This window comes from Apteryx rowi, unplaced genomic scaffold, assembly GCF_003343035.1.
Source record: "Apteryx rowi isolate R43461 unplaced genomic scaffold, aptRow1 scaffold_190, whole genome shotgun sequence".
Taxonomy (NCBI): domain Eukaryota; kingdom Metazoa; phylum Chordata; class Aves; order Apterygiformes; family Apterygidae; genus Apteryx; species Apteryx rowi.
Window position 1 is genome coordinate 62871 of NW_020448197.1, and position 12521 is coordinate 75391.

The window sequence follows — 12521 nt, forward strand, 5'->3', positions numbered from 1 at the left end:
GGGGGCGACCCGGCGGGCTGCGGGCGCTGAGCGTCGTGTGCGTGCTAGGCCGGGAGCCTGCGGCGTGCCCGGCGCTGCGCAGCCTGCGCGACGCCTGCCGCGACGTGCGGGCCCAGCTGCGCACCGTGCCCTTCGGCACCCTGGCGCTGGGCGACACCGGCACCCTGGACCTCTTCTACAACGCAGGTGAGGATGGGCCCCGGGCTTGGCTTTTTCCCTTTGCTAGCTGGGGAAGGAGTCCACAGCCCCCCCCCGTGCATTGCCCAGGGAAGATCTTTGCAGCTCCTTCCCAGATGGGGAATTTCCTTTACCCTCTTTTGCCTGCTGCACTGGGGCAGGGACTTTCCATGGGGGGGAGGAGAGGGGGGTTCCCATGCCGATGTCCATCTGAGCAGAGAACGTGTTCCCACGCTAACCCCAAATCTGCAGCTCCCCCCTGCTAATTCCCCAGGGCTGGGAGTTGCTGCAGCTGGCACTGGCCTCTGGGATAAAATGGGATCAGGAGCCATAACCCAGGTGTCTCCCTCCTGGGGAGCAAATACTGTCCGGCTCCGAGGACTGATGTGGCCAGAGCCATCAGAGATGCCGGTAATAACAAGCCAGAGCAGCGCCCGGTCGCCCTGGCCGCTAGGGCCGGGAGGAATATCCTGTCCTCACTGGAGAGTTTCTGTCCCGCTGTGCTGAGTCTTCTCTTGGCCTCTTTGCAGCAGCCAGCGGAGCTGYGCTTGCCGGCTTTGGGATCAGGTGGTTTGCTGTTTGCTTTTCTGCTTTCCGCCTGTTTATTTTCCAGGGTTGCTGGAAGTCGGTCGGGACATTTTTCTCCCTGTCGCTAAACACACGTGTATCATTTCTGAAAGGGTGTTTTTGTGGAAGAGTTCCCCCGGAGCGCGAGCCCTGCAGGCTGTGTCCCGCCGGCGGCCGAGCGGGTGCCCACCCGGGTGCAGCCCTGCAGCTCCTGCGGCTTTGCGGCGGGGAGGGGTTGTGCGCTCACGGGGGGCCACAGCCATCCGGGAGGCTGGGGAAGTGAAAGCGCATCCCCCGGAGGAAGGGGAAGTCCGGGGGCCGTTGGAGCCGGGCACCGAGTGATGTGGAAAGAGCTCACTCGGTGTGGCGGGGGCCCGCCGGTCCTTGCGACGTGCCACCCTCGACGTGCCAGGCATCAGGACGCCTGGGCTCCCCCCTGCAGCAGACCTCGGCTGGGTCGCGCGGGGGCCTCGACTGTCTGGCGCTGGTGACTCTGCTCCCGCCAGGGCTCGGACCGCGTGGGCGTCCGTGCCTCAGTTTCCCCGGCTGCTGCCTGCTGTGCTTGGCAAGGGTGGGGGTGTTCCTCTCCCTGGTTTCCTGGGTGCTGTCTGCACCGCTGCACGSCAGGCTCCCGGCTCGCCAGCCCCTTGCCTGGGCTGGGGTGCCGTGCGGGGGGCTCGGGGGGCTCTGGGGCCCCCTTCCTCCCCGTGAGYGCCGCTGCCGTCCCGCCCGCAGACRTGGCCGTGGTGGAGGTGAGCGACTCCATCTGCCAGCCCTCGCTCTTCTACCACCTGGGCGTCCGCGAGAGCTTCAACATGACCAACAACGTCCTGCTGTGCGGCCGCAGCGACCTGCCCAGCCTGCAGGCGCTCCAGGTGAGCGGGGCCGGGGGGCCGGGAGCCTGCCCCCCGCTCCTCCCCGGGGACAAACAGCCACGAAGGACCCGCGAGCGTCTGCSCTCGCGTGGCAAGAGGAGCTGAAACAGCGGCTCTGAACAGCCGCAGCGCCTGCGTCCTTGTCCCGGCCAGCTTCGCTCCGGACCTGCTGGAGGTAGCGGGGTCTCGCAGGCGTCTTAGCCGGGCGCCCGGCTGTCCCCTTCCCCGAGCGCTGTCTGCCCTGTCCCCGCGTCCATCTCCCAGCCCCCGTGCCGAGGCGCGGGGCTGCCTCCGTGGGACAACGTGCCTGGTCCACCCCTGCGCGGGCGCCGCGGCCCTCGCCGGCYGGCCTTGGAGCCGGGTCCTCCCCGAGCCGGGCCAAGTTCCCACGGTCGCATCCAGCTTCAGCACAGGCTTCCCTGGGCCTGAGGGGACGAGGAGCAAAGGAATGGCTCGGGCTGGGGACCCGGAGCCCAACCACGGGGCACAGAGCGCTCCCACGGCCCGAATCAGCCAGGAATTTGGGGACTGGCGCTTTTTTCCTGGGAAAAGCCGATGCCTCGGAGTTGAAACCCTTCACGGGAAAGGGACTGATGGGAGGGTTTTTCACTGCTCAGAAAAAATGCGGATGGGAGCACATCCAAATTGTCCCCAAATGCCGTTCCGACTCCGAGCGGGTCCCGGGYGAGGGGGGGAGCCCCGGAGCACCCATTTGGAGCTGCCTTTTCGCATCGCTGGTTCAGCGGAGAAACAGGCTGTGCTTGCAGCCCTGCCGGGGGGACTTTGCACGCGTCGCTCGCTCGTTCGGCGGTGGCRGGGCGCCGGGCCGGGCCAGGCCGGGTGGCCCTCGCGGGAGCTGGCTGTTTTCCAGGTAGCTCCGATGCCGGAGTCTGAAAGCATCCGGTTTCTTTTGCTGGGCCGTGGAGCTYGTTAAATCCCTCCCTCTCTCCCTCTCTCTCTCTCCGCAGGAGGACATCTGCCAGAAGAACTCGGTACGTCCCTTCCCCTCGTGCTTGCTGCCGTCTCCCTGCCGCGGTGCCGTGGGAAGGGGGAGGTTTAGGGGGAGAATTGAGYCCCCCGGCTGGCAGCCCGCAGCTTCAGGAGGGTGGGCTTTGCATGTGGGGCACAAGGCCTGTTCCCCAAAGATGAGCAGGGGGGTCCTCGCTTGCTCAGAGTGAGTACCTGGGACCAGCAGTGTTGGAGAGAGGCACCTGGTTTTTAAAAGGTTTGGGGCTGTTCACTCTGGAGCATAATGATGGCAGTCAGGGAAAAGTTAGTGAGACTTTCCTTGCTGATGAATTATGGAAGAGAGAGCAGCGGTGGTTGTGTTAACGTGGTCTGCATGGTCCGGGCTGCATGGGCTTGGAGAGAAGGGGCTGTTTCATGAAAYGAGCGGAGGAGTTCTCTGCTCAGCTGGCACCGCAGCTCACGCCTTCTCCCCTCCCTCAGGACCTCTGCGGCAGCTACACCTTCATCCCCTACGTGGTGACACCCCAGAACAAGGTTGTCTGCTGCGACGCCAGTGCCATGAAGTGCCTGACGGAGCTTTTCCAGCCCGGCTTCAACACGGAGGGCTTCTTCACCCCGCTGGCGGGCCGCCTCGCCAAGCTCCTGGAGGGGATCCCCACCAACTCCTGGTAGTGCCGCTCGCCCCTTGCTCCCCCCGGCGGGGCACGATGCTGCTGGGTTGGCGTCCCCCGCCTCGGGTGCCAGGGCGCTCAGGCCCCACGTCTTTGCCCCCCAGTGGCTATTTCCGGGAGACGATCCGGCGCGACATCCGCCGGGCCCGGGAGCTGTACCGGGGCGAGCAGCTGAGCCGGGAGCTGGCCCGCATCCAGCAGCGCCTGGACAGCATGGAGCTGCTCAGCCTGGACATCATCATCAACCTCCTCCTGTCCTACCGCGACGTGCAGGTGAGCCGTGCCCCGGTGCAGCGGGGTGTCCGGTCACGGGCTGGGGACCGGCTTGGTGTCCCCAAGAGGACGGCAGGGGCTAAAAGCCCCCGGTCGCTTGGCGGAGCTGGGCTGCTCCGGGAAGTGGGGCGGCCCCGGGCTGCCGAGCTCCCGCTGGGGGCAGGCGCCCGCCAGCCGGCGCAGCTCTGCCCGCCTCATCCCGCAGGATTACGACTCCATTGTCACGCTGGTGGAGACGCTGCAGGCGCTGCCCACCTGCGACGTGGCCGAGCAGCACAACGTCCGCTTCCACTACGCCTTTGCCCTGAACCGGTGAGCGGCCGGGGCGGGCGGCGGGCGGCGAAGCCCCCAGAGCCGGGCTGAGCACCGGGTCCCCGCCACGGGTGCAGCTCCGGGCAAGCTGGCGCAGCCCCATGGCGCGGGGCTGGGGACGGTGGGGACGGTTCCCCTCGTGCCCCTTTGCTGAGTGCCGGCCGCGTGTGCGCAGGCGCAACCGGCCCGGGGACCGGGAGAAGGCCCTGTCCGTGCTGCTGCCGGCGGTGGAGCAGCGGGAGGGGGCTGCACCCGACCTCTTCTGCCTGTGCGGCCGCATCTACAAGGATATGTTCATCAGCTCGGGCTTCGCCGACGCCGAGACGAGGGAGCGGGCCTTCTACTGGTGAGGCTTGGGGACGGGGCTGGGAGCCCCGCGTGTGCCCGGGCAGGAGCCCCACGGCATTTCGGGGCCTTTCTGCGCTCCAGGGCCCCGCGTTCAAATCCTCCCGGGAGCAATTCGGAGGCCGGTGATGCCAATTCCCGCGGGGGCTTTGCTTCTTTCCTCCCCTTTGGGACCCTTCCGATGGGCTTCATTTGGGAGCGTGTCGATGTCGTGTGGGGCTTGTCTTCAGCGCGGCGCCCCCGAGGCGGTCGCGTTTTGGCTGGGTGGGATGGCGGGCGATGCCGCGGCCGTGCCCRACACCCGGCACCGCCGCCTCTCCCCAGGTACAGCAAAGCCTTCGACGTGGAGCCGAGCCTTCACTCGGGCATCAACTCCGCCGTCCTCCTCATGGCTGCCGGGCACCGGTTCGAGACCTCGGCGCAGCTCCGGCAAATAGGTGCCTCCAAACYGGGAGGTCGGGGACAGGGACCCTCCGGAGGCTGCGGGGTCCCCGGGATGTGGCGGCATCGGCATCCCGGGAGGGGACGTGCCCCGGTGCCTGCCGGGTGCCGGCGGCGCGGGGTGACGGGGATCCCGCTCCCCGCGTGCAGGCGTGAAGCTGAACTGCCTGCAGGGCCGCAAGGGCAGCCTGGAGAAGCTGCACTACTACTGGGACGTGGGGTTTTGCCTCGGCGCCGGCATCTTGGCCAACGACCTCAGCAAAGTCATCCAGGCTTCGGAGAAGCTCTACAAGCTCAATGCGCCGGGCTGGTGAGCAGCTGGGGCTGCCGGTCCCCTGCCCGCCGGGGCGAGATCAGCTCTCCGGTCCCCTGCGGCTGTCCCCTGGCGTGCCCCAAGGGCATTTTGGGGGGTGGTGGGGACGTCTTGCCYGCCGTGCTGTCCCCGCAGGTACCTGGTGTCGGTCATGGAGACGTTCCTGCTCTACAAACACTTCCAGAAGAGCCCCCAGGTGAAATCCGCCCGGCAGGAGCTGGCTGACTTCTGGCTGGATTTCCTCCTCGAGGGCTGCCGGCCCGTCRTCCCCGCGCACCGCTGCCCGGTAAGGGCCGATGGGGCACACCGGTGCTCCCCAAACTCCCAGCCCGGTGGTGCCCGTCCCCGGGGATTGGAGGTTGGGGTGGGCTCACGTGGGATTTGGGGAGGCACCTGGAGGAGTCAGGTGGCCCCAGAAGGGAGCCGAGCCTGGCGGGTCGGGTATCCCAGCGGGATGACGTGGCTGCCGGCAGGGAGGAAGGGGCAGTGGGGGCCAGGGCGAGGGGGAGGTGGGCTCAGGCTGCTTTTGGGGACCCTACGGGCAGGGGGTGCCAGGCCGCRGGGTGAGCCATGTCCCCTCGCCGCCACCATCGCAGGTCCTGGTCCTGGCGCTCAGCAAGGTCCTGCAGCCGGCACAGGTGGCCGTGCAGAGCGGCGCGGAGGAGCCGGCGGTGACGCTCGGCCTCGTGCAGCCCTCGGACGAGGTAGGACCCGGGGCCGGCCGGGGCGGGGGTCCCTCCGCTGGCCCCCTCCTCACCTGCCCCCTTTCCTCCCCGCAGACGGCGGTGTCGAGCTGGACCTTCGCGGCCGCCGCCATCCAGGGCATCAGGTGGGCACCGGCATCGCCCATCCGCGCCGTGTCCCCCGACCCCCCCCGAGGCTGGGCAGGGCGAGCGGGGGGCACCGGGGGCAGCATCGCTGACGCCGTGGGGGCTCCTTTCCCTCCAGCATCTGCAAGAGYGACGAGCGGGGCTGCTTCCTCTACGTGCTGCACCCGGCGGAGGATTTCCAGCTTTATTTCCCGTCCCAGCAGCACTGCCGCTGGTGAGCGGGGAGCGGGGGGGGGCGTGCGGGGACCCCCATCACCRCCCCGGTGAGCAGGGAGGGACGAGGGCGTGCAGCTCCCCCCCAAACCCACTGCCAGTTTGGGGAGAGGAGGATCCTMGGGACCCCAACCCTGGGAGGAGAGGACGAAGCAGGGTGGCGCTTGCGCGGCTGGCGGGGGGCAGGCTGGGACGGGGAGCGGGACGCTGGGACGGGAGGTGGCAGCGCCCGGGCGCTCAGGACCCGCTGTCCTTCCCCGCGGGCAGGTTCTGCGACCTGGTGCAGTCCTTGCTCGCCGAGCAGGCGGCGGGCGGCGAGGAGGTGCCCAGCCCCACGCAGCCCGTCCTGGAGGTGAGCCGGGCACGCGGGCAGGGCCGGGCGGCGCGGGGCGCCGGGTGCCGCGGGGCGCCGGGTGCCACGGGCTCTCGCCACGTGCTTTTCCCTGCAGTACAGCTACGAGTACTCGGAGACGGGCGAGCGGGTGGTGCTGGGCCGGGGCACGTACGGGGTCGTCTACGCCGGGCGCTGTCGCAGCAACCAAGTGCGCATCGCCATCAAGGAGATCCCGGAGCGTGACAGCTGGTAGGTGCCYGCAGCGCCGTGCCCGGGGGTCCCGGGGCGCCCGAGGACCCCTCGTCACCCCGCTGTGCCCGCCGCGCAGGTACTCGCAGTCCTTGCACGAGGAGATCGCCTTGCACAAGCACCTGCGGCACAGGAACATCGTGCAATACCTGGGCTCCGTCAGCCAGGGCGGCTTCATCAAGATCTTCATGGAGGAGGTGCCGGGAGGTGGGCAGCGCCGGGGCGCCRCGCACCCAGCCCCAGGAGCTGGGGATGGCTGGGTGGGGGGTTTTGGGGCATCGTGGGGTGTTGCCCTGCTCCACATGCCCCGGATAAGGAAAGGTGGCTGCGGCRTGGGGCACTGGGGCAGCGACCTGACGTGGCCCGTGGTCGTCCCCCTCCTCCGTCCCCTCTCCAGGGAGCCTCTCRTCCCTGCTGCGCTCCAGGTGGGGCCCCCTGAAGGACAACGAACCCACCATCGTCTTCTACACCCGCCAGATCCTCGACGGGCTGAGCTACCTCCACGATAACCACATCGTGCACCGAGACATCAAGGTGAGCAGGGTGGCAGGGTGGGTGTCCCCTGGCAGCCTGCGCCGGGGGCAATGCGCGACAGCCCTGGCTGTTCGAAGCCCTGGGAGCTCTCTGGCTTGGCCTCCTGCTTTATTCTGGGGTGCTCTTCCCAGGGAGACAACGTCCTCATCAACACGTATAGCGGGGTGCTGAAGATCTCTGACTTCGGCACCTCCAAGCGGCTGGCGGGCATCAGCCCCAGCGCCGAGACCTTCACGGGTAAGGGCATCCTGGGGCTGGTTCCCATGTCGTGGGGGCAGGAGAAMGGGAGGATGCTGAGGACAAGGTGATGCTGGGGCCTGCGTCCCTCCACCGCACGTTGGATGGAGGAGTGGTGGGGTGATGGGTGCTGGCTCCTTCATCCCCCTCGTCTTCTCCCCAGGCACCCTGCAGTACATGGCCCCAGAAATCATCGACCAAGGGCCGTGGGGCTATGGGAAGCCAGCAGATATCTGGTCCCTGGGTTGCACCATCATCGAGATGGCCACGGGCAAGCCCCCTTTCTACGAGCTGGGCAGCCCCCAGGCCGCGATGTTCAAGGTACCTGCGGGGCTGGGGGCGGGCGGATGCCCCATCCCTGCAGGGCCGGTCCCTTCGCAACCCCCTGTGTGCTTCTCCTCCAGGTGGGCATGTTTAAGATGCACCCCGAGGTGCCCGAGTCCATGTCGGACAAGGCCAAGACTTTCATCCTCCGCTGCTTCGAGGCCGATCCAGCCAAGCGGGCAACGGCGGCCGCGTTGCTGCAGGAGCCTTTCCTCGCCCCGGCCGGCACCAGGAGGACCAGGAGCCAGGCGGTGGCCACCACGGGGGGCAGCCCACACGGGGCAGCGGGTGAGGCTGGGGGTGCTGAGCATGGACAGGATGGGGGCTGCCTGGCGCTAGCTGCAAAGTAACTGTCTGCATCTCCATCATCTCCCCGGCAGGCGATTCCCCCCACTCTGGGCACCCGGGTGGGGACCCGGAGGGCACCAAGGGGACCCAGGGACGTCCCTCGGCCACGCAGGGTGCCCRGGCGGTGGGCACAGCGGGCAGCCCCCTGCTCCCGCGCTGCTCCAGCGACGCAGCCTCCAGCCGCGGCTATTTGGGGTAGGGCATCCCCGCGCGGGGGGTGACAGAGGGACCCYGGGGCAGGGGCTGGCTTTCTGTCCCTGTCCCCGCTGCCTCCCCAGAAGCCCCCTGCCACATCCCAGCACTGCATCCCATGATGCCCCCCATGGGCATGGGGCAGCCTCCCCGTTAAGGGACGGGGGGCTTGCAATGCAGTTGGGTATCCAGCGCCTTTTGCCATACCCAGCACCTGCGGGTTGGATCCCCCAGTTACCCCAGTGCTGGCACCGGAGTTAGAGGGAAAGGCAGGCTGGTCACCTGGAGGGTTTGTCCCCTGTCCCAGTCCCCCCAGCCCAGACTGGGCGGTTTCGCTGGGTATCGGCAGGGCCCTTCTTCGCTGCCCTGGTATCTGGAAGGCGATGCCATGCTGTCCCCGGGCTGCACCCCTAAATGCCCGAGGCCGTGGGGCAGCGCCAGCTCTCCCCACCTCTCGCCAGGGCTCCCGAGGACTCGGCCGGCTCCGACCTCAGCCTGCGCTCGTCCTCCCCCGAGGAGAGCGGGGAGCTCTTCCTCCGCCGCAAGGACAGCAAGCGCCGCGCCACGCTGCACCGCATCCTCACCGACGAGGCGCCCGGCATCGCTGCCGCCTTGGAGGAGAGCCAGGTGGCACTGGGTGCCCGGCGGGCTCTGCCGGGCAGAAAGGGCCCCCGCTGCTCGCGGTGGGCACCGCGGGGCTGGGAAGGAGGGGAGCGTGCCCTGAGCCTCCCTCCTGCCTGCCCAGAGCGCGGATGGCCGGCGGCTGGGCTCGGAGCACGTCGCCCAGCTGCTGAGCTGCCTGCGGAGCTACATCCAGTGCCCTGACCAGCACCGGCTCCGCCAGGACCTCCTGGCGCTGCAGACCCGGCTGCGGGCGGACGGGCTGAGCCTCCGCTGGCGATGCCCAGGGACCGCGATGCCCAGCGCAGCGATGCTCCGGGGCCAGTGATGCCCTGGAGCTCGCGAGGCCCCAGTGCTGGTGACACCCCAGCACGGTCATGTCCTGCATGGCAATGCCCCCGTGCTTGCAGTGCCCCCGTGTTTGCAATGCCCTGGCCATGCCCTGGCCTCTGCCCCTCCTAGGTGAAACAGGTCCTGCGCCGGCATCACATCAAACCCCACTGGATGTTCGCGCTGGACGACGCCGTCAGCCGGGCAGTGCAGGCGGCTTTCGCCGTGCTCATGCAAGGTGGGTGGCGCTGGGGGACGGCTGGCGCACGCATTCGGGTCCCGACACCACGGCCCGGTGGAGGGAGGAAGAAGGTGGCCACCCCTGGGTTGGGATGGTGGCAAGGGGGGCTTTGAGGTGCTGGGAAAGGGATGAAAGGGTTCAAGTGCCCCCAGCTGGCACCAAGGCAGCCCTGGCCTGGCCCAGCTCCCCGCTCTGTCCCTGCTGCCCTGGGGGCCGATGCCATCGGGCTCCTCTTTGCCCACCGCTGCCCTTGGCCTCTGCCCCCGCAGACCTGGGAACGAAGGGCAGCTGGCTGGGGGGAGACGGTGCCAAGGACACGAGTGATGAGGACGACCCCGTGCCGCCGAAGCCATCCGGCCCCAGGAGCCGGCCCCGGCGGGACAGCCCCAGTTTGGGGCTGGGCACCAGCTCCAGCACCCAGACGGGCCCCACGTCCTCGCTGCTGGGTCCCTCCCCGCTGGTGGCACAGCTCTGCCACCTCCGCATGGAGACGGGCAGGTAGGATTTGCTGGGTCCCTGCTCCCGGAGCCGCCTGGCYGCCGGGCACCCGTGGGTGCCAGTCCGTGCCCCTGCTCTGCCCCCAGGCTGCTCCGGGAGCTGGCTGCCAAGGAGCAGGAGTGGCAGAGGCTGGCGCAGCGGGTGCTTCGCCCCGCGCAGGAGGACGCCCCGGCCCCGCGCCGGCCCCAGCCCCACGGGCACCGGGGAGGGTCGGGCAGCGTTGCTCGCCCCCCCGCCACGGCTGAGCCCCACCAGGGGCAGGCGGACCCCCTCCTCGTCGAGTGGCTCCAGCAGCACGGCGCGGACCAGGCCACCACGGACACGGTAAGACCCACGGCCCCTGCACCGGGCGCTGGCAGCACGGGGCAGCAGGGTGCTGCCGCCTGCCCACACCGCCCTCCCTGCCCATCTCCTGCAGCTCCTCTGGCACGGTTTCACCCTGCGGGACCTGCTGGGCTGCGCCACCCGCGACGACCTCTTCTACACGGGCATCAGGTACCGCCAGCCGGGGCAGCTTTGCCGCTGCTGGCCCGGCTCTGCCAGCCGGGCACGGGGAGAGCCGGGCGCTGCGGCTGGCTCCGTCCCCGCACCCAGCTGGCTCCGTCCCCGGCAGGCGTGGGGCAGCGTACCGCCTGTGGGCCGCTATCCTGGAGCATCGTCGCACCCTCGCCCAGCGGGAATCGGAGTGAGGCCGGGGCGCTGGACCACGCCGTGGGACCCAGCCGCCTCCTCGCAGCCCCCCGGAGCACCAGGGCTGCCAGACATCGCTCCTGCCGGCCGGGGCGTGGGCRCCCACGGGTGCCGATGGAGGGGACGGCCCCGTGCCAGGAGGCCGAGAGCAGCAGGAYGCAGCCGGACACCGGAGGGAGAAACCGGAGCATGGCGCTCCAAGGAATAAAGAGCCGCCAGCTGTGCCTTCGGGTGCCACTTCATTGCAGCAGAAGTGCCCGGGGGGGGACGCAGGGGGGCACAGACCCCGGCCCTCTCCCCTGCACCCGCASCCATGCTCCGGGCTCGGCTTGGTGCCGGGGTGCCGCAGTCCCGCTACGCCCGGGGCACCAGGTTGGTCCGCAGGGGCAGCAGCGCCTCGACCCAGCGGCCGGGCTGCTGGAGCAGGCGGCCCCAGACGCCGCGCTCCTCCGGCGTCGAGTCCATCCAGGCCACGGGCAGCCCGTAGCTGCTCCCTGCGGAGAGGCAGCGGGCGTCAGCGCCCGGCGCGGGGGCCCCGGGCACTCGGCGGTCCCCGTCCCCGCGGCTCGTCCCCTCACCTGTGCCCAGGCTGAGCCGGATGCCGCCCAGCTGGCGCTTGGAGAAAGCCTCGTGGTGCCAGAGGGTGAACTCGGCGCACGCCTCCGCCAGGTCCTTGGCCTGGAAGCCGTCGTACACCATGGTGTGGTTGAAGAGGGGGTTCAGGCTCCGCTTCACCACCCGCGTCTTCTGGCGGCTCGCCTTGCTGTCGTCGGGCAGCACGTAGCTGGGGGCGAGAGCGGGCTGAGCCCGGGCAGGGGCACACCCCCCCCCCCTTTGCCACCGTGGGGACCCCCCCTTGCCAGCATGCCGCCTTACCACTGCACGAAGGCGTCCACGGTGCCGCGGTGCAGGGGCACGAGGCTCTGAGCATCCTTCACCCAGATGTGCAGCTCGCCCGTGGGCGGCAGCCCGGCGCCTGCGGGGAGGAAGGGGGTCAGGGCAGGGCGCGAACCCCCCCGTCACCCCCCTGTTCCAACACAGGTGCCCGCGGCCACCTCTCACCTTCGGAGCCGGCGGGGATGAACTTCAGCGCCAAGTTGAGGTTGCCCCGGCTGGTGAGATCATCCGGGCAGATGGGTGTCTGCAGGCGCGGAGGAAGGAGAGGGTTATGGAGGGCCAGGTGGGGGCTGGACGGGGGGGTCTGGGAGCAGCTGGGGGTCCAGGCCGTGGCTGCTCACCCGGGGCTGGAGGTTGAACCACTCCGGCCGCGTGTTGGCCCAGTCCCAGGCACCCAGCGCGATCTCCACCTCRCCCAGGAAGAGGTTCCTGCCCAGGCTGTCGTGGTGCCACACGGACAGGTTCAGGGTCCGGCCCTGCAGGTCTGTTTTCTCCAGCTTGTACTGACCGGGGAGGGGACAGGGACATGGTGAGGGCGCAGGGGTGCCGTCCCCACCATCGGCTCCCCAGCTCCCCCCTTTCCGAGGAGGTCCCGCCACCCCAAACCGCCCTGGAGGCAGCAGCAAACCTTGAGGGTCTCGTTGAAGACGGGGTCCAGGCTCCGCTTGCGCACCGTGGTCTTGCGCTTGCTGCGGTTCGACTTGTCGGGGAGCAGGTAGGTCTTGATGTACCTGGAGCCAAAAATTGAGGCGAGGGGGGTGCAAAGGGAGCCAGCAACCGGGTACCACCGAGGGCATCACCCCGGCATCACCGCAGGGCTGGAAGGGGACGAACCCCCCCCCCCCCCGGGGATTCCCGAGCCCCGGCGCGGGGCAGGGGCACTCACGGGTCCGACCGCTGCTTCTTGGCCTCGGCCAGCTCCCGGCACCGCACCACGTGCACGTGCAGCTCCTTCTTGGCCGGGTCGTAGCGCAGGGCGAACTGGACGCAGCCCCGCACGGCCACCTTGCCCAGCTCGCCGTCGCTGTACAGGCTCATCA

The 12521-nt window shown here is 69.5% G+C and overlaps 2 protein-coding genes across 2 annotated transcripts in view; one reads left to right on the top strand and one right to left on the bottom strand.

The window, feature by feature from the left end:
- Positions 1-14: 14 nt before the first annotated feature.
- MAP3K6 (mitogen-activated protein kinase kinase kinase 6) lies at positions 15-10766 on the top strand (the record flags this gene model as incomplete). The annotated part of the gene is made up of 28 exons (XM_026062427.1): positions 15-186; positions 1480-1619; positions 2588-2611; positions 3069-3256; positions 3364-3532; positions 3738-3844; positions 4020-4190; positions 4514-4626; positions 4781-4940; positions 5079-5229; positions 5540-5647; positions 5723-5772; positions 5892-5987; positions 6254-6338; positions 6436-6569; positions 6649-6776; positions 6967-7103; positions 7235-7340; positions 7504-7661; positions 7745-7952; positions 8045-8207; positions 8666-8831; positions 8950-9132; positions 9288-9393; positions 9666-9894; positions 9981-10218; positions 10313-10389; positions 10508-10766. Coding segments are annotated over 28 exons (3843 nt in total), but the record flags the coding sequence as incomplete, so codon positions are not given.
- Positions 10767-10814: 48 nt separating this feature from the next.
- The window catches only part of SYTL1 (synaptotagmin like 1), a gene marked incomplete at its 5' end in the record, with an annotated part of 3928 nt that continues 2221 nt past the window's right edge, over positions 10815-12521 (bottom strand). The window contains 7 exons of the mRNA XM_026062522.1: positions 10815-11078; positions 11163-11368; positions 11461-11560; positions 11647-11725; positions 11823-11984; positions 12110-12212; positions 12368-12521. The exon at positions 12368-12521 is cut by the window's right edge and continues 11 nt beyond it. Coding sequence (XP_025918307.1) covers positions 10939-11078; positions 11163-11368; positions 11461-11560; positions 11647-11725; positions 11823-11984; positions 12110-12212; positions 12368-12521 — 944 coding nt within the window. The remainder of the gene's footprint in view (positions 11079-11162; positions 11369-11460; positions 11561-11646; positions 11726-11822; positions 11985-12109; positions 12213-12367) is intronic.